This window comes from Aythya fuligula, chromosome 9 (genome assembly GCF_009819795.1).
Source record: "Aythya fuligula isolate bAytFul2 chromosome 9, bAytFul2.pri, whole genome shotgun sequence".
In the NCBI taxonomy this organism is placed as follows: domain Eukaryota; kingdom Metazoa; phylum Chordata; class Aves; order Anseriformes; family Anatidae; genus Aythya; species Aythya fuligula.
In genome coordinates, this window is record NC_045567.1 from 4,788,879 (window position 1) to 4,814,938 (window position 26,060).

The 26,060-nt window shown below is 44.6% G+C and overlaps 1 protein-coding gene across 3 annotated transcripts; it reads left to right on the forward strand.

The window, feature by feature from the left end:
- Nucleotides 1-2,816: 2,816 nt before the first annotated feature.
- SERPINE2 (serpin family E member 2) lies at nt 2,817-26,060 on the forward strand. 3 transcript variants are annotated; one of them, XM_032193340.1, is made up of 10 exons: nt 2,817-2,872; nt 15,592-15,867; nt 16,584-16,604; nt 18,338-18,565; nt 19,676-19,870; nt 22,351-22,549; nt 22,694-22,794; nt 23,802-23,888; nt 24,455-24,538; nt 25,389-26,060. In XM_032193340.1, exons 2-10 carry the CDS (start codon nt 15,612-15,614, stop codon nt 25,424-25,426), a joined length of 1,209 nt encoding a protein of 402 aa, XP_032049231.1. In that variant the 5' UTR covers nt 2,817-2,872; nt 15,592-15,611; the 3' UTR covers nt 25,427-26,060. The 3 variants fall into 3 exon arrangements, with proteins under 3 accessions (XP_032049231.1, XP_032049230.1, XP_032049232.1); XM_032193339.1 differs by lacking the exon at nt 16,584-16,604 and adding an exon at nt 17,069-17,188; XM_032193341.1 differs by lacking the exon at nt 16,584-16,604.

The following is a 26,060-nucleotide window of genomic DNA, read 5'->3' on the forward strand; positions in this document are numbered from 1 at the left end:
TGGGAACTGTGAAGTTTTTTTTTTTTTTTTAAAAAAAAACTTTTAATTTTTGATTTTCAATCTGAACTGCTTGAGAAATGGTGCTCTAAAAGTTTTGGCCTCAAAAGAAGGCAGTTTTCATTAATGGCCTCCGCCTTAGTCTTTTCCTAAGCTGCTCGTTAAAACTACAGCCTATTTTGTCAAGCTTAGGCTTGTTTGTGTTGGAGTCAGTCTTTCTATTTCACCATGACTTTCTGTCTGTCAGCTTCCTCTCTTAAGTTTAAATCATACAAGGCAACATTAACATTTCCCTCTGTGGGGAGAGATGTTTTGCTTCAAGTGGAAAAAATGGATGAGATTTCCTGTATCCTCATTAGCAACTTGGCGTATAGTTTGAAATCTGCCCTTCCTAAGGTGAGATACCATCAGAAGAACCTCTGTGCTTTCAACTGTAGCCTCGCAGCGCATGCAACTTGTCAGTGAATTTGGCTTTCATGTACGCATCTTTAATCTCCGTGCATTGGTACTTATGTATGAAATGAATTCCAGTAGCAACTGACTGTATCCCACATGCACACACAGAAAGGAATCTGAGCCAGAGCTTGAAATGCCTCCTGCAGCTAAGGTCCTACAGCAGTTTAAGCCAGCCTCACTCCCGGCTGCTGTGGGCCTGGACACTTCCTAATTCCGGTGGCTCCAGCATTCATCAAGCGCCTCAGAAGGCTCCTTCAGAGGATGAAGTCTTAAAAAACAGGTCAGTGTTGTGTTTTGTTTTGTTTTCCTGCCAGAAAAAGGTGGGTCACAGAAGTGTTTGACAAGCAATGGAGCAAGAGACACAGGTGGTGCTCTGAGCCCCCCAGGAAGGAGAGGTCGGTTGGTGGTGCTCCCTTTTTGGCAGCTGTTACATAGGGTGGACCAACCTCACGTGGCTTCACCCAAAACTCCTATTGAATTCAACTGTTTTTGCCTGATGCTTGAAATTCCACAACCAAGTCCTTTGCTGATGCTAAGTAAATACTGTGTGTGATGCCTCTGTTTCCTGGGCATGGCTTTGATCACTTAAAGCATCCATTAATGAGGAGAAACAGTGATTTCTTGCTTGGGTGAGAGGTGGTTGCCCATGGCTACTTTGGTTTCCAGGTGTGGGCTACGGTGGCAACGAGAAAGGGGAGGGATAGCATTGCCTTCTGGCTGTAACGCTTTAGTTCCAGTTTCACCGGGTCAGGACTGTGCTGTCCGAAGGGGGTGTAAGGAAACCTGAACCTATTTTATGGCAATTTGCGTGGAATGAAACTTCCCTTTACAATGTCCTGCTTCTACTGAAGACCGACTATAAACTTTGCATCTGGAAATTCGGGGTTCAGACCCAAGCTGAGGATATTTGAGAGCTTGAATGTTGGTTTAGGTCTCCAGCCTTTCAGATTATAGACAGGATTCTTGCCCCAAGATCTGGGTGCAGCTGGCTGGACATGGTTTGGCTCTTCTGTTTCCTTTCTACAAGCCAGATTGTACCAAAAGGCTCTTCAAGCCACTCAGTAACATTTTTCCATATGGTTTTCATGATGTTAAGCAGTTGGGCAAGAGCTCTGACACAGTATTCTCTGTTCATCCATGAGAGAAAATGGATGCTCTAAGGTCATCCCTGCTAAGAATATGATCATCACACAAATGTCGTTTTTTTAAATTCAGCACTACTCAGCTCAGAAATGGACCCACATTTGCAGAAATTAAGTATTTTGGAAAGAAAAAAGGAGGACATTTTCAAATGAAAATAGCAAAAATTAGCTCATTTGTAAATGGCAGCAACTGTTGTACTAAGAGCCTAAGAAACGTCCACCTCAGCTAGCACTGCCTGTGAAGAAAACGTTCCTAGACAGCCTCGCCTGCGGGTGCCAGGACGTTGTCTCAGTCAAGTTCCCCTCGCCGTGGCTGAGGCCAAGCTCCTCGCCACCTTCCTCATCTGCCCGCTGGCATTTTGCACAGGAGCAGGGGCTCTCCGCAGCCGTCCTGGTGGACACCAGGCCCCAGGAAACTCCACCTCAAGCACCAACAACTGCACAGCAGCGCTCAGGGGGCTGCCGCTGCTCAGGCTTATGCCAGGAGGTGTTTTTTTCATCCTGAAGAGTCCAAACTCCTGAGGGAAGAAATGTGGTTTACGACATACTTGTCCTGTTTCTTCAAGGCTGGACTGTGCTGTGCATGAAAAATTTTTTTTGGAAAACAGGCTCAGAAAGGATGACTTAACAAGTAAGTGTTGTACTCTGCCAGACCAATGGATTGCCTGCTTCTTTGGGATTGATGGTAGCGCCTTTTGGGTACTACTAGTGGAAATTCCCTCTTATGCTGTGTCGGCTGAGGAGCCTGGGGCTGTCAGTGTGGTAAGATTCACGTGTGTTTTTCCAGGACGAGACTTCTGTCTTGTCACGCTGTCACGCTCCACATGAGAAAAGCGAAACCCCAGCGATAGGTGTGGGGCCAACACCCCAGCCCCTCAGCACCCTCTGTGTTGGTGTTTGAGGGAGGGCTCGGGCACAGGGCACCAGCACAGCAGCGTGCGAGGGAAGGGTCTGAAACCCCCCCCCCCCCTCGTGGCTGCCAGGAGGGGGCACGGCGGTGCCACGGGACCACCTTTGGGACCCCCTTCCCCTCGCTGGGCACCACAAGGGACATGGGCCGCCTCCACAGCCCCTTGCCCTTCTCCCCACAGCAAAAGGGGCTGCGGGGAGGGGCAGCAGAGGCGCCGCGGCCCAGCGGGGCGGAGCGGGGCCGGGGGCCGGGCGGGGCGGGCGGGCGGGGCGGGCCGCGGGCCCTATAAACGCCGGGCGCCGCCACCGCCGCTCCGGCCGAGCGCTGCTGGGAGGGGGCGGCCGCGGGCTGGGAGCTGCGAGGGGAGGTGAGAGCCGGGGGGCGAGGAGGAGGAAGGAGGGGGCTGCGCAGGGGGGGAGCGGGGCGCTGTGCGGGCTGCCCGGGGGCTGGCTGCTGTTTTTCCCGGTACCCGCTGCCCCGAGTTGCGCGGTGTGTGCGTGTGTGTGTTGGGGGGGTTGTTGTTATTTTAATTCCTCTGGGAGCAAAGAGTTTTCGGGCTTTTTTTCCTTGCTGGGTGTGCAAGAAGCGAGCCGAGCCCGGCTTGGGGCGCCGGGAGCCGCTCCGAGCGCCTCCAGCAGCGGCTGCATCCCTGCTCCATCCTCATCCTCCTCCTCCTCCTCTTCCTCCTCCTCATCCTCCTCCTCCCACCCAGGGCGCCCGGAGCCCGGCAGAGGAGCGTGGGACGAGGCTGTGCAGCCGCTGCGGTTTGGGGGCAGGGGGATGTAGGTTTTGTTTTTTTTTTTTTGTCCGAGCAGGCTTTAGCCAGCGCCGGCGGCTCCCGATGGGTGCTGAGCCTGCCCGGGGCTGCCTTGGTGCTGCCCCAAATGTCCTCGCTTCTGGGGGGGTTTGCGGGGACTTTTTGTGGCTTGTGTGAATGCTGTTGTGTGCCTCGGCTCGCTGTCCTCACGCAGAAAAGCAGCCCCTGGCGACACCAGCGCGCCGGGCAGCAATGTGCAAGGAAAGTGCCAGGTTTCCCTTCTGAAACTCGGCAGCACCTACCTGTGGAGCAGGGGCCTCAGACAATGGTTTCTTTTCCCCGTTCCCGTGCCTGCACGTCGGTCTGAAACGTGGCTTAGTTTTCGTGGTTTTAATTGCATTCTTGGGCAACTTCCTGAAAGAGAAACCTGGTAGGCTGACTCTTGTGCGCTGCACTGAAAAATGACTTCCTCCTCTGCCTTGACTTTCTCTTGTGCAAGCATTCAGTTACGTCTCACCCCCTGGTCTTCCCAGGGATTCATTAGCAACCAATTTGCACAGACTGTTCGTAAGCCGCATGTAGGTGTAGCAGCCGCCCCGCTGTGTGCTTCGGAGCAGGGGAGAAGCTGCAGAGACGCAGGAGCGATGCGAAAAGCACTGCCGAGCCATCAGTGAGTCCCCAAAACGTGTGAGGGGAGCACTGCTGTGAGCAGAGAGGCAGGATGAGTGAGCAGAGGAGTTCAAATATGTGCAAGATGTGCTAGCTTGGAGTCCCGGCGTGTTGTGGTGTGTAAACCCGTGAGAGCAGCGGCTGTTTGGCACAGGAGTAAACTTTGTGTAATGACTGCTGGTCTGCTGGGCCTTTAAAACTGTGGGCACGCTGTATGCCGGGCGATCCGGCCACACATTTTGCCTGTGTGGTGAAGATGCTGAAAAGGTGTTTCTCTGGAAGCTGCTCTCGCTTGCGCTACCTGTGTCTGGGCATTACAAAAACTCCTTCAGAGGGTGGGGATGTGACCATCGTTACAGAGCAGTCTGTGTAGCTCTGGGTACCTCATGTAGGAGGTGGTATAAACTCATGTCGGTACCCAAAAAAAAAAAAAAAAACAGGAATCTGTGGTGAATTTTGTCTAAAGGTGCACACAGAAGTGCTGAAGCTTCTGTTTGGAGTTGTCAGTGACAACAGGGAAACTAGCACGTCTTTGAGGCATGCAGAGACTTTCAGTGTGGGTCTCCGTTGTCAGTTCCCTTCCTAAAGCTCAGCAAGCACGCTGTTAGGCAGAAAACATGTCAAGTAGCGAAGCCAGTGTGTTGTACGAGGCACTTCTAGACTATAGCAGAGTGTGTGCATATAGATGCATCAAAATACCTACCTCTCCTTACTGCTAGGAATTAAAATGGAGATGTATGTAAATTGCATACCTCTGCAGTAAGGGAACAGTCCAGAGGGAGCTGAAGCTACATTTCTGCTGCTTCAGAGGTGGTGCGTGCCGTGTCTGCTCAGCTTGTGCAGCCGGTCACGGCTTTTGATCCTTGCTAGGCAACTGCAGCGCTCGTGATTGAAGAAGCTGAGGCTTGCTGGAAGCTCTTCCTTGGAACCTCAGGTCAGGGTTGCCTGGACAGCTTGAATTGCTTAATCGCAAGAAGCATGCCTTTATGCCATTAGTTAGGGGGAAATCCAGCCTAATCGACAAAAGACTTCCAGTTAGTTGGCCTGTTAACTGGCTTCTGTTACTCTTTAGTGCCAAAGATTTTATACGTGGGAAGACAGGAAAAAGATTCATTAATCATCACTAATCTGTAAAGTGTTACTGGATACAGTCATCCTTGTGTGCCTCTGGGCATCCTCCCTGTCACCCGTGGCACTCTTACAGATCATGCTTTACAGCAAAGGTTTGCCAGCCTGGAAATACAGTGTCATTCAGAGTACCTCTGTTAATCATAAGCAACTTGTGAGTAAGTGGAGTGATTTAAGAACTGCCTGTTCTTTTTAGCTTTGGAGAGCAGGTAGCATGGCATGGCCTGTCCCCTACAATGAACTGTAAGGTTAACACTCTAAATTAGAGAGTTATGAAAATAAAGTTAACTTAAAGTGAATGGCTGGTGGGTGGCATGAAAATAGGAGAAAGCTGAATGTGTGCAACCAGGTACGTGTTCAGGTGAGCCCCCTCTGTGATGGCTAAAATGATGGTGTGGGAGGAGGCAAAGATGAAAATAAAGGTGATCGCATCCTGCAGCTACACGGATGTTTAGGGTGGTGTGCTATGGAAAGAAGCTGTCCTGTGCTCTGCTTCTTCACGTCTTAGTACCATCGTGGTTCACAGCTCAGCTGCGTGGATCCTTGTGCCAGCACACTGGGGAGGTGCTGCTGAAGTAGGAGCCAGTGACCGTGGACAGGAAGAGGATGGGACAAATCTAGTGATAATTCTAGTTTCAACCATAGTTTCTTCAATAAACCATTGTTTATTAAGGCCTTAAGATACTTAGATGCTACATGAAATACTTTATCCTTTAGCGCCTCTTCGTGAGCAGTGTCTGCAGAAACACAAGTCTTGGTCCTGTTTTACTGTAATTGTTGTGGTCCAGTGTTCACTTTCCATAGCCAGAAAGATGCTTTTGCTTATAGTTTTGGAATGAAACTGGGAGGTAACTCCTGCTGGTGTCTGGTAACTATGCCACACAGTGGTTTAAATATGAAAAGATACTCATCTTGTGAGGTGATCTCCTGAAGGTGGAGATCTCAGTCCTGCTGACCGTGCTCCACAGTGTGATGTAAACCATGTGCGGCTTCCTGTTCTCTTCTTCCCGGGCTTTAGAAACAGCAGCTGAAGGTTTAACTTCTTACTATCTTGTGATCATGAGAGCATCTATGGAGGGCATCAAGATCCATCACCAGCAAGTGCTGAACTGAAGACCCCAGCGCAAGGCTGTGCGTGTGCAGTGGCCGCAGCACGCAGGTACAAGCTGTCTGCCTGGGAGATACCTGGCAGTGGCAGACTGTCAGCTGGGCTTGTGAGTTATACAAGAGTCTACAGAAGCGTTCCTGGGATTTGTTGGTACATCTTAACCTCTTTGGTAGGCTGATGTGCAGGTAATAAGAACTTACGTTCATCAGCTATGTAGCTTTGACCAAGCTTTTTCTTCTTAAATGATTTTCTTATTTAACAGCTTGAACTTCTAGCACCTATTGCTGCAGAATGGCACCTTGTGCCATTTATTGATGGTTCTTGCTGGTCCTGAGACAGCCGTGTCATCTGATATGAACTGCAAGCTTCAGCTGGCCAAAGGTTGTGTTTTTGTATTTTTCCTCTGTTTTTTTTAGTAGGAGGGATTTTTTTCATTGGCTCTGACATGTTAAAGGTACAAAACCAGGAGCAGAACTAACTTTAGCTTTATATCTTCCATTCAGCTTCCTAAAGGATGTGAAGTAAGGAGCTATCTACGTACAAGCTGGTGGCTTTGTCTTCTAGCTACATGTCTCCGTCTTACTGTAGACCTTCATGCTGGAGAAGTAGTTTGCATTGCTTTCTCAGCAGCGAAGCAAGCTCGAGGCCTCCAGCTGCTCTGGCAGCTCAGCTTAAGAGGCTGCTTGTCCTAGCTAATTGCCTACTTCCTCTGCTGAGGTTTGTCATCTGCGTTACAGAAATAGCGATGGGCTGCGTGGAGGCTTCTCAGCTAGCGCAGCTCACAGCCCAGCCTACGAGCTCCAATCTGAACTGAATCAGATGGCTTAATATACTAGGTCATGATCTCTTCTTGCAAGACTCTTGTACATAGTTCATATTCAGTTCTTTTTTTTTTTTCCTATGGAAATTCAGGTCTTGCCTTCCCAGAAACCTGTGGTAAGCCAGTGGGATTAATCAGGAATGAGGTCAGATTAATGAAAAGAGCATGTTTTCTCAAACATAAGTCTTCTGAATAGCTTTTAATTCTCTTATTAACTGGTTAACGTCAGTCTTCTCGCAGATGACTGCGGAGGGCACAGCCGGGGCTCCCAGCACAATGGCTCATTCCTGACTCCCTACTAGATGGGACTCCTGCCTCCCTACAGCACCAGTGCTTTCTGGCATTTGTAGTTGGCTGGTTTCCCTTCTAAAGCTTGTGGGAGGGAGGGAAGATGAATATAAGTAAACCTATGTGCTGCAAAAAAAAAAAAAAGGTAAATATCCCTAAGGTAACTAAGGCTATGATAACTTTAAGCTAGCTTTGGAAGGTCTGAGAAATGGCGAATAGAAACTTGTATCTGATGCTTCCATGAGCTTAAGTCTGAGTCAGTGAAGCTGTCCTAGATTTAAGAAGTCGAGCTGGTTTTAATCTTGAATTTTAAGAGCTTTTATCCTTGGTTAAATTACATCTTTAGAATTATACTTATCTAGTATTTCAGTTTGGAACAGGGTATCTAAATTAACTTGGAAATAGGAAGTTCATGAACATTGTACAATATGATTAATAAATAAAAGGCTAGTCTCCTATCGCCGTGTTGCAACAGCAAGCACTGTAAATGGTTAGAACAGTTCCTGATCTCTCAGTGTTCTGCTGGAAGTCTCATGGCAGTGTTCCCTAGACACAAATGCCTCGCTTTTGAGGTCTTGGATATCGGCCTGTGTAAGTACAAGATCTTTTAAAAGTTCTCATGATGAATAGTGAACGCTGGAGTTGTTCCAGTTTACTTTTATGGTGAAATAAGTCTATCAAATACAAATGTGTAAGTTCATAAAACTGCTAAGAGTTATTGCCATTTTTCCTCCTCTTGTAGGAGGGAAAAAATAGGTAGAAACTTTAATATTAATAAATACCTGTTTTTTTTTTCTTTTTCTTTTAAAGACCAATTGAAAAGACAGGCTTTCAGTCTTCCACCATTTGGGCATCTTTATTGTGCTCATGCTTCATCTAGATGTCACGTGGCTGATAGATCCTGCCATATCTATTAATTTTTAATTTATTTTCTTAATAAGTTGTGTTGTAAAGCTAGACTGAACTGTAGGTTGTGGAATGATAGGAACTGGGCTTGGTAGCATGCTTTTTTAATTGGAAAAATATTTCTTCTGTAAACTAAACCTAAAACATGTAGAATCTGAAGGCAACTTCTTGTTTATTCTGGTATATAACAACTCTCGAGCCACGTCAAAGCTCTAATGAAATTTTAGTGCAGCACAGGGCTTGTCGCTGGCCAGCAGGAGAAAATTGTCCTGGGGGTGGGGGGAAGGAACAACTTTCCTTTTGCTCTGCAGGTGTGTGGAGGCGTGAGAGTCCTGATGTCAGAGGAGCCCTGTAGCAAGTGGAAATGAGTAAGGGTACTTGTTTCCCTTTCATGCTCTTCAAGGAGGAAAAGGAGGTCAAATACTCTAGCAGAGGTAGGGGTTAACATCAAGATGGTGGTGAAGAAACAGAGTTGGTAACACCAGCCATTGTCAGTCCCACACCTTGAGGAGTTATTTCATAAAACTGTACTTACACAGCCCATTATCAAAAAGTTAATATCCTGTACCTCATTACTGGGATCTTACAGTCCTGTAGGCTTGTCTTTGGTTCTTAATGAGCTTGTGCTTGCATAGCAAGTCTTATTAATGCACAGTGGAAGTGGGGGCTGTGGTTCCACAAAGCTTTTTCTTCTACAGAAACTCAAAGGGGAACCTAGGTTTTGAACTTGTTGCTAAGTTTCAGGCAAATACTTCATCACTGAGCCATCAGTCCCCCTACAGGGGTAAATCCAGAGCAATGTGGTGCAGTCTCCCGGCCTTGTTGTGAAACAGTGTGTTGCATCTTCTTTGGAAAACGGGTTCTGCAGCATTAGTCGTGGTGGGCTGGCTGTCCCATGCTGTTTCTTTATGGTAAAATAACCGTGTTGCATAAAGAACTGAAGATCAATAAAGTAACTTCTTTAATAAAGGGACGCCAGTAAATTAAAAACATAATTCTCCTTAATCCTACTGATACTGTTAGAGGTCGTGGAGATGCTTCTTTAAGCACAGGAGTAAGTAACGCATACAAACCCTTAACAGGGGTGCTGAGTCTCCCATAATGAGTGCTGCTGAAGTCTGACACTGGTGGTAGCACTGCAAGTTCCCCCGATCACCTCTGTAAGCCGCCTGCTGTGTGGCACGAGCGAAGGGTTTGCTTCATGAAGCGGAGTGTAAGCTGGCTCTTTCAGTTGTGCATGGGATGGAAGTAAAAGCAACTCCTCCATGAATGCCTACTTGTGTGCTCGAAGTCGTGCAGTGTAGCTGTAGGCTGGTTCCAGCTGAACGGTGAAAACTAAAGCTATCTCTGTTCAGTTGTACTGCGCCACGCGAAGTGTGGGCTTTGTAAGCCTCTGTGATGGAAATGCTGTCAGAAAATGAGCCTGGCTTATGGACTGCTGGAGACATCAGCTCCGGGCCTGCAGAAAGCCTGAAGTAAAGTCTGTCCTCTGTGCTGAACTGAAACTCCCAACAAGTGGTGGTCAGGGTTCTTCGTAAAGAGCCATTAAAATCTTTCTGTGCATGTGGGAACTCTGCTTGGACAAAGAGATGGTTCCTATCTGGGGCCAGCCAGTTTTACAAGTTGGAGCTCCACTGGGAAATTCCCCCTTGGCAGGGGAGGCTGGTTGGATAAAGCTGGGAGGGAGCCATTCCAGATGGAGACAGGCCATCTTGAAACAAACACAAGCAGATGAATGAACTGGGAGAATTAGAAATCGCAGAGAAAGGATTAAGCTTGGAAGAGGAGAGCCTCAGATCCAGTGCTGCACTCCGTGCCTTTGTGCAAGGCTGACTGCAGTGCCGGGAGTCAGACCAGCATCTTAACGTGCAAAATGTCTGCTGAAACAAAAACCCTTCCAGCTTATCTGTGTGCAAAGCATGTTTGTCATGGTTTTGGCATTAATTTACTCCTCTTCAGAGCAATGCAAGTACTAAACTGTTGAAAAATGTTTAAAACTTGACCATCCTTTCAGTATAATGCTCTTCATGTATTAAACCTTTCAGGTATTGAGTAACAGAAATCTGTTCTGTTGTTACTCCTCCGTGTGACCTGGCATGCTGATACACTCTGTTTTCATACATTAAGTAGCACTGGAAAGAGCTCAGACAAAAGAAGAGAGCCAGCACTGAGGAATATCAGGAAACCTGGAGGAAGGCAACATCTCAGAGCTCTGGCTTGGCTTGTCTGTTGTGCTCCATGGAGCACACACCACCACTCCTGAACCTGGGCTTGCCCACATTCAGGACGTGGGTCCTGCTGCTCGGAGTCCAAAAGCACGTAGGGAAGTAGCTGAAGGCTTTGGAATATAAGAGGCTTAGGCAGAGGAGTTGCAAACCTCTGTGAGGGGGAGAGGAAAAGCTCACCAGCAGGCTTGAGTTTCTTAGCATGTTGCCAAGAGTGCATCTTCTGAAAAAACAAGATCCAGCATGTGACCTTCCCACTGCAACCAGAGAGGTCTCATTGCTTTAGAGAAACAATTGCTGTGTGCTCAGCCAGCTCTTTAAAAGGCTGTTAACAAGTTTGGTTAAGTATTTATTCAGTCCTGCTGTAGAGAGTTGGTTAAATGCCTCAAGTGAAGCACTTTCTTTGAGCTTACATGTCAGCTGAAATAAGACTTTTTAAATTAGTAGCACAGATGGCACTGACAAGGAGACATCTCAGACTGAGATGCCCCCAAATCTTTGGCCCAGGCAGAATTTCTCTGGGCACCCAGGGGCTCGCTCTGAGCTATTTGGGACTTAATAAGTGAGACCTGCAATGTTGCAAGACTGCTGTTTGGGTTTACTTTACCTTTAGCTGTGCTTGCTGCTGAAGCCCAGTGTCTAAATGTCCTTGTGCCTGATGAGTCTTTAAAGAAATGGCAGAAAAGGGATCCTTGTGGGTGCTACCTTATTGCTGCCGAAGAGATGGTTCAAAGTGAATGCTTTGAGCTGTCTCGTAGGATTCTAACACACTGTTGTACTTAGTGCAGTAGGTATAGATATGTGGAAATCTAAGAAAGTGAATTAAGAAATAATGCACTTAAAATGTTCTTCAGGCTCTTTGGGGTAGGACTTCTCCAGCTCAGGACTTGAGCTAAAAAATTCCAGATTTAAAACTTATTTTTCCCCCTCTAACTTTGAACCAAACTAACTTCTCCTGTTCTTATTGGGAAAGAGTGCAACAGCCCAGTCTGGCTCTGAAGGTGAAGTCCTCCATAGCCTAATCCCTTTCCTGTGGGAGGATCTCCATGCTCGGTAGCCTTTCATGCCTGGGGCTGACGACAGCTCCTCCCAGCTCCATCAGATGTTTTCCTGTACCCAGCTCACACAGCCGGTGTTAATGTGCCTCTGCTTTTGTACCAAGCGTTCTGCAGGTGCAGGCTGGAGGTGCGGTGTCCTCTTTGACGTAAATGCTTCCATAATAACTTCAGCCAAAAACGTAAGCCATGCATTATGTGGGTGATCTGAGTCGTTGAGCATAGTGAGAGCTGAGTGCGCTGCCCGGTGTGTGTGAGGGTTGGTGTTGGTGACACCGGCTGGAGGCCAAGGTCATTTGGAGATTGGTAGCCTGGAGACACTTCATCTGTCATGAAATAATACAAAGCTACCAGTGCAAGTGGGACGCGTCGTGGTGTTCCTCTTCCTTCCTGAGAGCTGTCTACCTGACCGGGCCATTCGGCTAAAACCATGCAGCATCTTCAGCCAGGCTTTGCGGTCAGATGCAGGCAGCAATGCCCAGTTCAGCGTGGTGAGTGGGAGTCGGGGGGGTGCTGTGCTGCTCCGTAAGGCAGAGGGGACGATGAAGGTCTTGGTGAGCTTGCCACAGACTGAGGATCTCTCATACAGCTCGGTGCATGACGCAGTCATCTGCTTTGTTTGAAAACCTGAGCATCAGGGTTAAGAACCGGATCTGCATGAGGAATGAAATTTACTATTCTCTAGGATACGTTTTGTTGGGGCACTGTCAATACTTCTGTTGGCTTCCATTTACAAGTGTAACCAGTGGGATGCTTTCCTTCCTTTAAGTGCCCAATCTAAAAATTGGGTGGACTGCCTTGAAGAGGGATTTTTGTTGTAGTCCAGCATCTTTTACAAGCTCACATTCATGTCAGTGAATATGTCTGTACACTCTGCTAGTTTTGTTTAAAAGTAAAATATACATTTACAAGGCTCACAGACAAAGAAATGACTACCTTAAATTTCTGTTTGTCTTTCTGAAGCCTCAGGTTCAAATTTAACTATTGTTGAGTTTTTCGCTTCAGTTATGAAAGCTTGTTGAAAGCTTGTTGGTATTCTGTGTAGCAGGTCAACTGTTTTCCATCCTACACATCCTACATCCTTTTTAGATTATTTTTTTCCTCCTTGCACTGTGATTAAGCTGTTTCTTTCAGGATATGCAAATGCACTTCTTGTTACTGAACTGCATAAAAGTTGAATATACTGCAATCCACGCTAGGAGCATTAATATATGAATGCTGCTTCTGCTCCAAGATGAAATTAGCTCCTCAGCTAGCTCTTTGGGTTATGCAGTGGGCATGGCAGGTCCAAACATGGACTGCTCAGTAACTATCTCTGAAAAGTGGTTTTACTTTTTCCCTGTGCTCAGAATACTGCAGACCTTGCTTTCATTTATTTAGTAGGTGTCTGCTGGAGATTGTGCTCTGAAATAGAGACCAGCCCTTCCCAATGGCATAGCGGGAGGGAGAGGTTGGGCAAGCGTGGTGGTTTCTGGGGAAACCAGGCGCAGGAGGCCATCGCTTTCTCACTTGGAAGAATAAAAACCAGAATCCTGCAGCAGTGGCCTTGGGAGCAGAGTCATGTTACTCTGACAAGGCTCCCCACGTGTCACGGGGAAATGCACGGCTGCTGGGAGCTGTCACCAGAGAAATAAAAAAAATAGCTATGGGACTCAATACATTGTGGTAGCTTAAAGGGAAAGGAAAAATATCTGCCTTCAATTAGGCTTGTGCAGATGCAGCACATAAGTGATGATAAATCACAGCTTTCTTAGTTTCATAGACGTGTCACCCTGCTCTCTCCCCCGTAATACGCTCTGGGCATTCTAAGGTGCCACAGGTAGGTGTGCTCCCAAGGGCCAGCTCCCTCCTGGTTTGCCAGCTGGATCAGGTGGAACTGCTGCTATCAATGGCAAGCTCAAAAGCTTGGATTGTGTGCTCTGTGCAGTGCTGGGGCTCCATCGCTGCGTGGGACCGGCGGCATTGCACCAGCATTAACTGCTTGGTTGTGAGTACATCTACTAAGAAGCTCTAGTATCGTTGTCTTGTTTGCTTTTGCCAATGTCCTACATAAAGGTAGAAGTCTGACTAATACTGGAATCAATTTTTTTTTTTTGTATTTACCACTTGGGCTTCCTGGTAGGTTTTGGTGGCTTGCTGGCCGTCTCTTTTCTGTCTTCTGAGTGGCAAGCTCAGAGGTGATGCTTCCTGCAAGGCAGCTCTGCCTGGGAGAGGGAGGCAGCCTCCTCTCTAAGAGCGAAACTGGAGATTTCACATGGTTTGTATATATTCGTATCCAAGAACTCTAAGAAGAATATCTTTTACCATTAGAAAGGAAAGTACAGAGTCGTTTTCCTTGTCAAGCTGCCAGTGCTGCCCATGATGGGTTCCTACAGCAGCCAGCCGTGAGGCTCAGGACACACCTGGGAGGTGACCCATCGGCTTTCTTCCTGCACGTCTGATCCGTCACCTTTAGCTCAGTTGTTGCAATAGGGTCAAGGCCAGTTGAGTTTTCAGAGTAGGTTTGTGTGCTGCCAGGTGGTGCTGGTATGGAAGGAACTGTTCTTCAGGGACTCCAGAAGTGCTCGGGGGATAGAGGAGGATTAAAAAAGTCTGCTAGGGAAGGCTGTTTAATAGCAGGCAGGCTGTTGACCTGTACAGGACAGCCTTTTCACTTCTGACATAACCCGGAACAGTTGACAGGTGCCCTGCTAACGGTGATACATCCCATTTATCCCTAGCTGGCTGGGGGAGAGATGTTGTGTCTCTGCTCCTTTGTGGTCAGCGTTCGGTTCAGTGCTGCAACAGCAAGCTGGAGGAGGCTCGTTGCGCCTCCTGAAATGGCAAAGAAAGTGGAAATGCTGCGTTTGTTGCTTCCAAGTCTTAGCACAGTCAAAGTACGTGCTATTAAAAGATGATTAAATGAATCTATAGAAACACCAGCTGGCTTTCTGGTAACCAAGTGCTCCAGCGTGGTCTGAACTCGCAGCGTAGGTAGGCTGTGTGATGGCAGAGCTCCTCGGTGCCTCGTGCCCTTCCTTGCGAGTGGGAGGCAGGCTGCTGAGGCGCTGTCAGCTGAGATGCTCGCTGCTCAACACCGAGTCCCCACTGGCCTCCAGCTCCGGGGTGGTTTAAGCCAGAAGAGTGAGCGTGTACTGGTGATCAGAAGGCTCAAGTGGAGGAGAGGCCTATTTTTAGGTGTTGCCTGTGGTATGCAAATGGCTCGTTAATCAGCTGTGTGCTTTCTGCAGCCTGTTCAGCCCTCTGTGAGCTGGGCTGCTCGTTGACTCATCGGTGTGTCTGCAAGGCTAACACCAAAGTGCTCAGCTGAGGAACTGGCTCCCTTCTTGGGCTGAAAATGGAAGCCCGTACTGGAACGGTGAAACTTTAAAGTCTTTGAAATGTAGCTCAGCTCCTGAAGGATGAGTGGGAGGGCCTGACTTCATGGAAAAGGTTATTGCATGGCTATTCCTTTAAGTGCCTGCTTGCCCTAACAAAAAGGGGATTGAATACACGTCCACGAGGAGGAAATAGAGCCTAGTAGGTAAATATTACACAGTGTTCAGGATTTGGGCTTGGTTCTCTAATCAGCTGCTGAGAGGTCCTGAACAAATTGTTGCTGCTGCTTGTGCCCCAGTTTCTATGGTGTCGTGGGGGTAACAGTGCTGACCTGTGCTAAGCCTTGGGATCTGTGGGTGAAGAATGGCCCCACTCTGAATGCAAACTTCCTTCTGCCCCCACGAGCTGCTTGATTTTCTTACGGAGATAAGTAAAGGCTAAAATCCAAACTGAACCCCGTGTTTTACAGTCTACGTCTTCCTCCTGTTACCCATCATGAAAAATGCCAATTATGCAGCTAACTTTTGTTATTCTAGGCAGGTGTAAATTCCCACAACAGAAGGCCTGTTTGCATACGTACACGTGCTGCTTCTATTAACTGCAGAAAATGATCTATGAAATGTTCTAGTGCAGTGTATCTCCACGGGCGAGGACCATACCACACTCCTCAGCACTAACTTATCCTCAGGCTCAGTTTATCTGCAACGCAGAGCTGACAGAGTTTGGTAGGGGGGCGGCAGCGGGTGTGAAAGAATGAAAAATGATGTACCCACAAAAGGTGACTTAAATTTTCCCCTCTTGTTTTCTTACAGGTTATTCCACACCAGAAATCATGAACTGGCACTTCCCACTTCTCTTTCTTCTCGGGACTTTAATATCCGTGTGTTCCCAGTTCAGCTTTTATCCTCTGGAGGAACTTAGCTCTGATGTTGGAATCCAGGTCTTCAATCAGATAGTGAAAGCCAAGCCTCAGGACAATGTGGTAGTTTCTCCTCATGGGATTGCATCTGTTCTGGGGGTGTTGCAGCTGGGTGCTGATGGCAAGACAAAGAAGCAGCTGACAACAATGATGAGATACAGTGTAAATGGTCAGTGATTCCTAAGGTTCTCTGGGTGTGGTTTGTGTTGTGCTGTTGGTTGTGTGTGTTGGAATCATGCTGTTTTGAGGCAGTTTTAAAAGTCTGGGAGATTGCATCATAAATATATTAACTTTGTTACTGAAGCAAGAAGTGGACATGTTTGAAGTTAATTGGCAACTCAAGTATGGACATCTACATATTCTTGAACTGGCTCATTAGCAGCTTTGTTAATGATTTCTTGGCCCTGGCCAGAACTGCCCTCGTACTTGCAAAGTGGTCTTCCAGAACCCTGTAAATGGAGGTCCAGCGCCAGCCCTGTGCAGGAAAGCTGCACGACCCTGTTTAGGCTGTGTTAAACAACCCTGAATCTATGACTTCTGAGACAACAGGGCAATAGATGACTTCTCACTGTGGTGTTAAAACCAATGCAAATTCTAACCATACAAATGATTCTTTGACTTTATTCTTCAGCTTTGTTCACTCATGTTTCTGCTGTCAGGATCCCTAAGTCTGTGGTTCTTGTAGTGCCTTCTTGAAACAGATGTTTCTGCTTGCCTGTTCCTGACACTGCATGCATGCGTGTTTATATTCCTCTGCCAATCTCTGCCCCTCTAGGGGGTGTAGGCTGAAGGTTCTTGCTGCTTTACTTTGCATGCTGAGTATTTTTGTGAGTATTTGCCAGCAAGACTTAACATCTTAGTGCCGGCACTCTGCCTTCCTTCCAGGCATAGGAAGTACTCCAAAAGGTAAGTGCGTTTTTAAATCTTGAGCAGCATTGTTATATAACATGTCTTGTCTTCATTTGCTTTGCTGTTTTGGTTTAAAGTACAGCAAATTGATTTGTCAGTTTAAGATCTAAATGTTTTAGAGTTCCAATCATGGGATAACCAACTTTAGGAACATTTGAATGCTCAAATTTTATGAGTACTTACAAAAATTTTGAAGCATTATATCAACTGGTTTTATTTGGCTTGCACACTTCCTAATTCTCTCTGAGACAGAGGTTCTCAAACTTCTCCAAAGGTAGCCAGTACCTTGCTACAGAGGCTTGTTATGGGATGCTACCTGTCTCTTTGCACAGACTTCCTCTGCTCTTGTTCAAGATTGCCTTGCAGTCTTACAGTCCTTTGGCAAATATGGCAACTGCTTTGGAAAGGTAATAGTTGGAAAGTATTTAATTTATCTTTAGCTGTCTTTTAATGCAATTTAGCAGCTGGAAGCAAGGAGGAGAGCCAGCATCATGAGACCAGCCAGCTCTCCCCGGACCACCACCAAGTGCTCCGTGGACCACCAGTGGTCCACAGAATACAGTTTGAGAACCTCTGTTATGGTATGTTCTCCAAAAGAATTTGCCCATAATATTGGAGAGTGAACATATACAACTTCACACAAACGGTACTGCTAAAGCATTCATGATATAAACAGCAAAGCCATCTGAGGCTTTTTCTTATACGCAGCTAAGAGAATAACCCGACTAATTCGCTCCCTTCGTAGCTCTTCTCTGAAGTTTGTCTACATAGGGAAGTAGTCTGGAATTGTTCCTGCCTAAATTCTATTGGGAAACACAAGGAGCCTGTTAATAACTGCCATAAAAACAGCCACCCAAGGATCCTATCCAACATGAAGGCTGATCGTTATGTTTCTTGGCTGGCAATAGCTTCCCTGTGTAGACAAGCGCTTACTCATAAGCTATAACATCAGGGAGAACTGGGTATGATGAACATGACAGTTCTTCCGTGCTGCCATATGCATCCTCTCACGCAGTGATAGAGATAGCAAGCACTCCGTATGAGCTGCACTAAGATCCTAAAGGTCTTGACTGTAAGCACTGGAACTTACGCTGCTTTTCTTTTTTCTTTAAAGGCAAGCTCCTGTGCTGAGGGATTAACACTTGCTTGTAGCAAATTTAGTTTCCTTAAAGACTATGTCCTTTGAACCCTGTATAGAAATTTTGTCATCTTCCTTTATTCTCTAGTAAATGGAGAGGGAGAATGGTGAGAAAACAACGCTTTTTGCTCTGAGGTTTAAAACTACCTGCATAATTCTGTAATCATGTTGGCTCTGAGTTATCAGGCTGAGTTGTCAGCTTCTTCCGTCACTGTCACATAGCTGACAGGTTATATGGGTTTATATACCGTGCCTTACATTTTAGAGTAGTCTCTTCTGTGGAAGAGCGGGTGGTAATTCCACGCTGAGACTTGAATCCCAATATTTATCCTCAGCATCGTCAATAGCATTCTGTGCAGACCACTAGGTGGGGAGCAGACCTCACAGTGAAAATAATGTATGTGCTGGAAAATGGTAGTCTCTTCCAGATGAGAGATCAGATATGGGTATTTTGGAAGCCCCTTCAGAATGTCTGCTTTGGTCTTTACACCAGCACTTAGTCTGAGATTTTGTGTCGTTAATAGTTGCATGTAAGGTAACTGTTTTGTTTGTCATTTTATTCTAAATTAAACTTGCTGTTCTTTCCGACTAGGAGTTGGTAAAGCGTTAAAGAAGATAAACAGGCTCATAGTCTCAAAAAAGAATAAAGACATTGTTACAATTGCTAATGCAGTATTTGCAAAGAGTGGCTTTAAAATGGAAGTGCCTTTTGTTACAAGGAACAAAGAGGTGTTTCAGTGCAGCGTCAAGAGCGTGGACTTCGAGGACCCAAATGCAGCGTGTGATTCCATCAACCAGTGGGTGAAAAATGAAACAAGGGGTGAGTATCAGCGAGTGTGTTCAGTGCGTGAGCATGGCATCTCAGACCTCTCAGCTGTGGTTGGAAATACTGGAGAAAGATTAGGGAGGGAGAAAAAGCTTTGCCTTGTAGTTGAATACTGTCCTTAAGCTGTCGTGTGTAATGCTTTGAGTCTGTGGGCTGGTCATCTGCAGTCCCACTACTCTAGCAGATGTGTCTGCCTAGTGGCCTCTACAGGGGTGGGTGTCTATGTGTGCATGTGTGTATGTGAGCCCATCTGTTTATTATTTATCCATGCATTTAGGGAGCTTCTGCTGCTCCCTGCCTTCATTCAACCTGCAAGAAATCCAAACAGTGTTCTCTTGGAGTTAGGTGTTGCCAGACGTGCTTGCAAAGCAACTCAGAAGCAGGTAACTCAGAAAGTCAGACTTCTAAAAAGCTTTAGAGCAGTTCAGCCTTTGCAGTTAGTACCCTAAATCTTTGCAAGGTATGTGTCAGTGTTGTTTAGTAGAGTCATGTTTAGTAGAAGACTTTTAGTTAACATTGCCTTGATGGAATTCCTTGTGGTTCAAGCTTGTTGCCATTTAGTTGTCAAGCTTAGATATGTTGATGTCATATTTTGCAACATAGTCTGGAACTACAGAACTAGAACCATGTTTAGTATCTCAGAGTTAAATCCATTGCCTCCTGGATGTGAGGAGTGTTGCTAATGATGTTGGATGTGACATCTGTGGAGCAAGGCTGTCAAATTCTTTCTCTACTGTGCCACCAGCTTTGCGTAGCAGTGTTACAAGCAGGGTGTGAAAGGGGGAAGTGCTTTAGCTGAAACTCTTACCAAGTTTACCTGCTTAGTTTAAATCTTAGATCTGATCACACGCTGAAAAGCATAATGCCATTAGCTATAACATCGGTCTATTGACTACCTACATATGTTTGCTTTCTAAGCATCCCTTGCTTTTTGACAAAGAAAAGAATGCAGCCATTGCTTGCATGAATCTCAAATGTATTACGCAATGAATGGTTGGTGCGTTCACAGATCAAAAGGCTTAAAGGAGTAAGTGCTTCAGTTTCTTTATGAACAACTGACTAGTGCTAACACAGCGTGTACTCAGTCTTTCTTTATTTCTTTAGGTATGATCGATCAAGTTGTAGCTCCAGATGATGTTGATGGGTTGACCAGACTGGTTCTAGTAAATGCCGTGTATTTCAAGGGCTTATGGAAATCCCGATTTCGACCTGAAAATACAAAGAAACGTCCATTTTATGGAGCTGATGGGAAGACCTACCAAGTTCCCATGCTGTCCCAATTATCTATCTTCCGTTGTGGTAAGCTCAGTAACCCTCACTACCACTAAATACCCAAGAAGGGTTGTAAAACTTTGCTTCTTTCCTTCAAACCAAAGAGTTTGCTGTATATTTGGTGTTCAACAGTATTGTTTACTGTGGCTGATTCTGGAGGCTTTGAGTTACGAAAGCATCTTGTACTGGTGAGGTATAGGGGAAGTTGCTGTTAAAGGTATTTAACAGTTGCTTAAGGTCGAGCAGTCTAACAAAGTACTTGTCTTATCCTGTTGTCTTCAGAAAGAAAAATGTGAAGTACTGAAGTTGAAAACTTTGCATGTTGCCTAAACCTTGCAGTAGGGAGATTTTTTTTTTTTTTTTAAGGGATGAGAATGAAGGAGACCTGCCAACAGAAACAGAAGCTTGAGGTTTATCTGGTGATGAGCTGTATGTAAAAGACTAGGGTAGAATTAGTCTGTGTTTCACTGGGTAGTAAAGAAATGGGGCTTGTACAATCAACGGTTCGGGGGGAGCCAGCAGAGTACAGGGTTAGTATGTTGGCTGTATTGCTCAAGGTGCGAAGCTGCTTTTCAAATTCAAATGGAGTCACAAGAGAGAAGTAGCTCAGCAGGTTTGGCCTGACTTCTGAGATGCTCAGAGCTGACATGCAGCTTGATACAGCTAACAGTGTACTTCAGAGTTTCAGCTCTGTAAATGTGTGGGGATTTTTAATGATCAGAAATTAAGGCTGTGATGAAAGAACATCTTCCGTCGTGTCCTTCTCAGAAGAGAGCAGTGCTCTCTGGAACTTGCTTCCTTATGTGCTACTGATAGTATGAGGAATAGGTCTGGAAATATAACTGTCGATAAATCCAAAAGAGCAGACAAAAAGGACCCACTGATAATACTTTTGAATACCTAATTTTACTGTCAGTAGTGCTCTGCTAATACTAGCTGATTTGTGTTAAAGTAAACAGCTGTAACTTCATCTTAAAACCACACGTGTTAGAGAATGTCTAACTTCAGATAGCTGCTTCAAGTGTGATTTGGGGGAAATGGGGAAGCTTACTGTGTTGTATGCTCTATCTGTGGACTTTGAAGGAAGTTCATAACTAAAGACGGGCTTTAGCAAGCCTATCTTCAAAGTTTTTCATTATTCTCTTGATGCTGGTTTAAAAAAAAGCTTCATTATGTTGGTATAAATTCAGATTAGAAACATCACTAGGTTAGAAAAGAGCAGGAGAAGTACTCCTTCGTTAAAACTTGTTTTAGGTTGGGCATCTTTGGATATCCTAACAAAGAACTTCTATCCTTTGGGTCTTTAAGAGTTTTAAGATCCATTTTCAAATTTCATGAACAACTTAAGCATTGTTTGTAACCAAGTGATGGGATCTAAGATGTATCAGTGGTAAGGATTGCAGTATACAGCAGAGTAGGAAACTGGTATTCCTCTGTTGGAGAGGTTACCATTTGTCACTTCCTCGTAGTGACTTCTGCAACCATTATTTTGATCCAGAGGTCACAGTCTGAGTACCATAATAAAAGGAAATAAACTACAAAACTTGACACAATTCTTGCCTAATAAGTGCAAAGCTACTGGTTTTCGAGCAATACAAATTCAGCCAAGGCATTGTCCTGGCAACAAGATTCAATTTCTGATGAAGACTTCAATTTTCAGTTTGGGCTGACAAGTGCAGACTCAAATGAAGAAAGGGGAAAGATGATAAAATCCTATTGCTATCCAAAAACTTTGCCAGAAACCCTGTCTGTAGTTCAAGTTTTCACTTGAAACTCCTGTAGAAAGCCACATGCCAAAAATCCCACAGCAACCAACGGGAACTTGGAAAAGAGGGTTGCCTAAACAGTCTTCCCAGCACTTGCTCTAACTCAGAGGTGTTGCTATCTCATTCCTTCTTACCTACTTGGCCTTCTCTGTTACCTCAAAGTGGCTGTTCTTCACTACCTTGAAGGATCTTGTTATGAAGCAGTCTTATTAAGCAAGTAAATCAAGTAAATGCAACTGACTACTTCAAACAGGAGCCATTTTAATCATTCTTGGAAGAAAGAGCTTTTCAAAAGATCTCATCAATTTAGAAAGATAATGTGCTGGTTTTTTTTTTTTTTTTTTTGCTTTTTGCTTCTCAGTGCTCAGTCAAATCTGTTTGATCTTGGTTGCAGTAAATCTGAGCTGATTCGTGGACCTGGTGACTTCTAGCATAGCTGGCTTTCCAGTCTGGGCTGATGAGGCTTGTCTGGGGAAAAAAAAAAAAATAAAACCTGAATAGGTATCATATGCTTCACAGTATCGTCCCAGTTGTGCTTTTTGTCAAACCAGCATCCATAGAGATGCCATGCCACTTCCTTGAAGAGATGCCTAGCTGGGAGCTAGGCAGTCTGTGACTCTAGAATCAGCTTTAAGGTGTGGGGACAAGCTTTCTTAGACTCTTATAGCAGTAGGTATCTGAAGATAAAGTAGAGATTTAAGGCTGTAGGAATTAGATCTCATTATCTGTGCTCTTTTTTAGGCACTACAAGTACTCCAAATGAGCTGTGGTATAATATAATTGAATTGCCATACCATGGAGAAATGATAAGTATGTTAATTGCTCTGCCTACGGAAAGCACAACACCACTCTCTGCTATCATTCCCCACATCAGCACAAAGACAATAGGAAGCTGGATGACAACCATGGTAGCAAAAAGAGTGCAGGTTATTTTACCCAAGTAAGTACTCGTATCACTCATTGCTCCTTCAGGGAATGTTTGGGAGGAAGTATATGTATAACTCCTGATACAGGAGAGACATAGCACTTAACGGTAACTTTTCTGCATAATTCTGATATATTCTTTTTTGCTTATTCCAATTAGATTTACAGCAGTAGCGGAAACGGACTTAAAGGACCCTCTGAAAGCACTTGGTATTACAGATATGTTTGACGAGTCAAAGGCAAATTTTGCAAAAATAACAAGTAAGTTATTTTTCTGAATCCATTGTTGTCCTTATTCATGGTTTCTGGCACCGAATGAAGTGCTGTTTTACCAATGCAGTTGTCTGTTCTGTCTTGGGTAAGTGTTACCATGACACTGAAGCAAAGTTCTGTCTTGTACCCAGCCGAGCATGGCTTCTTGCTTCTATTGAGTACTGCGTGTCTTTTCTTTTGCCTTGTATCACAGCAGTAAATCACGTTGATGAGCTTTTCAAATTAAGATTTGATCTTACAAACCAAGGCTCTTAAGCACTGCCTAAAATCATGGAAAGACTTACAACAGTACTTTAGACCATAATTGAAGATGCAACTGCATTAGTATTTAGCTTTCCCCAAAGTATGTATTTAATATTAAATTTAAAACTTAATTTTTCATAAACTGTAGGAAAGGAATGGACTAAATGTCTAGCTTAAGCAACTGGACCAAATAAGAGCTCCAAATATCAGTATCTGAAAATGGCGCGTAGACACTTTTAAAGCCATGAGCTTGAAATGTCATCTTATCTCTGTTTTCTGCTTCCATCAAACTTCTAAGCTTCTACAGAGATGTAACAAAGAAGTTTGTCTTGTGCTTGCTTACCTTAACTGGAAAAACAAATTCCTGTTTTAATGAAAGTGAGGTGTCTTGCTAAGTGCTTTCTGCCTCTCAACAATGAGATAAGTGTGAATGTAACTTAAATTCAGATAAAGAAATGACTGCAGGGAAAAAACACTTTCTAACAGACCGTAAAACAATAGAGGCTAGTAGTTGGGGAGGAGTGAGGAGTAAGATAGCTTATTCTCTATTTTTTGTAATTATAGACTTAGTGACTGCATTCAGTAGTGTTCTTAACAGCATTGAGATTTCAGCAGGATTATAGCACCTCTTAATAGCTATGCTAGCATAGCTGCTAGCTACAAGATACTTCAGGATTTTACTGCTAGTTTTATTGGAAATACTGTTCTTATTGTTTTTTGTGTGTTTTTTTGTTTTTTTTTTTTCTTTTCAGGAACAGAAGGTCTTCATGTATCTCATGTTCTGCAGAAAACAAAAATTGAAGTTAGTGAAGATGGAACCAAAGCTTCTGCAGCAACAAGTAAGCATCTATACTGATAATTAGCAGACTGGAAAACTGCATTAAAAGGCTATGCCACTAAGCAAAGACAGAGCACTTCCTGCAATGGTCTCCAAGTAGACTTACTTAAATATAAACTGATTTGATTTTGTATTATGTAGTTTCTTTGGAATATCAACTTGCTGATATTGATCAGAGCATTGGTGTCCTCTAGGAAGTAAAAACAGGTTTACCTTATTCTGGAAAACTTCTTTCTAATAGTTAACACTTTGGTCACTGGTATAAGGTTCCTGGCTATCCAGGTGGCGAAGAGTAAGCTGCTATATCCTTTGTAGATCCTTTGTGTATGATAACCCAAGACTTCCTTCCAGCCTTTTGTGGGCCTTGTGTTTTTTTTTTCCCCTATGCTTCCTGTAGGCATAAAATGTGACTTATGCTTCTTTAAATGTCTAAGCTGGAAGACTTCAGCTGTTTATCTCTGCCTGTATAAACTCCTAGTATACACAAGGAAACTGCACTTTATTAGAATATATGCTGTTTTATGTTACATGCTTTGTCTAACTTCAAATCTTATCTCTCTTTGCAAGCTGCAATTTTAATAGCCAGGTCATCTCCTCCTTGGTTCATAGTAGACAGGCCATTTGTATTCTTCATCCGGCACAATCCTACAGGTAAGCAGTACTTGCATGTATTTTTCCTTGGAAGTTAAATATGAGCTATGCAACAGACAAAAGAATTCCCAGCTGGGAAAAGTCTGGAGCTACTCAATAGCTGTTGCTTGGGGGTGGGGTTGTGGGGGTTGAGTGGTAATAAAGAACAATTGGAAGTATAACTACAAGTATATTTCTGCCTTTAACAAGAGATTATCTTTAGAATACAGCTCAGCACAGGGAAGAGTATTGGCTGCGAAGCTAGAAAACTGACATGGCAAGTTCATGGGTACAAAAGAATCTTTAATGGTCCTAGTTCCCTGGTGTGGAGAGAAAATATCTCTACTGCTGACAGTGAATTAGTGAATTGGCCCAGCTTTCTGATGGACTGTAAAATTAGTGCAAGGACCAAGGATAGAAACAGGGACTTCAGGGACCTGGGTTGCTTGCCTGGCCTGCCATCAACAGCTGTGAGTGTCCAAATAGAAGTGGTCATGGTGTTTTGCAGTATGAGTTGACTCTTAGAGCAGAGCTGAGCTGGTTACTTTCAGTAGCATGTGAACTTCTTGCAGTGCCATGTGGATGATAGATATGCTAGCTACTGGGCAACGAGATACAGCTGCCAGCACTGGCAGCAGTCCTCAGCCCAAGGCTCCGCAGAGCATCAGAACTGTGTGTCTGGAAATGAGAGCCAGCCACCTATCCAAACATATGCTTCTCTGCTGTCTACTCAGATAACAAACTGGGGGGAGGATAGACAAGACTGTGATGAGGTGGCTCAACCATGTTCTGTGGACTCTTACGCTTTCATGGAAAAGTTTAACTCTGTGTGCAGGCTGTGGTAATCCTAGTTTTCGTTTCATTCCCTCAGGTACAATCTTGTTTATGGGACAAATAAACAAACCTTGAATGTGGAAAAGACTTTCTTCGAGAAGTAAACAGACTCATATGACACACCCATGTTCTGTTAAATATTTTGTACACTACTCTTTGACTTCACTCAAGAACTAGTTTTAACCACTGACTAGGTTTTGAAACAGGAGTCGATGTAGTTCTGGCTTTGTGGGGAAAAATACGGATTGAAAACTACAGTATTTCTTCAAAATGTCTAAAAGATTCTCTAAACTACTGAATGGTTACCTATGCTAACAAACTTTTGAGCTTTTTCTGTATCTACTAAGAATTTTATGTACGGCTTTCGTGAGAGGATTTTAACAAAGAATGACAAGCGTTTCTATTAATGTTGGTTTCTTCTTGTGTGTGGAAAAGGTTTAATTTTGTAGATACCCCCATCAAGATTACTTTTGGTTGTTGACTATCTTGATACCTGGGTATTCTTGGTAGAAATAGATTAAAAGTTCTAGCAGTTTTTATTTTATATAGTGCATGTATCACTGAGAGTTTTAAAACTAATGTGGTGTTAGATACACATCGCATTGTCCTGTCTTATTGTAATGTAAACTTGTCATTGCTAGTATACACTTTCTATTGGATTTAAATTTTATATTTGTTTTTGTACAAAGGAAAAAAATAAAAATGCATT

Excerpts from the sequence above, each read along its gene's own strand:
- SERPINE2 (XM_032193339.1), top strand. The coding sequence starts at position 15,612 with ATGAACTGGCACTTCCCACTTCTCTTTCTTCTCGGGACTTTAATATCC. Across the intron at positions 15,868-17,068 it reads GATGAGATACAGTGTAAATG|CAGCTGGAAGCAAGGAGGAG; the intron begins GTCAGTGATTCC and ends AATGCAATTTAG. Across the intron at positions 17,189-18,337 it reads GTTTGAGAACCTCTGTTATG|GAGTTGGTAAAGCGTTAAAG; the intron begins GTATGTTCTCCA and ends CTTTCCGACTAG.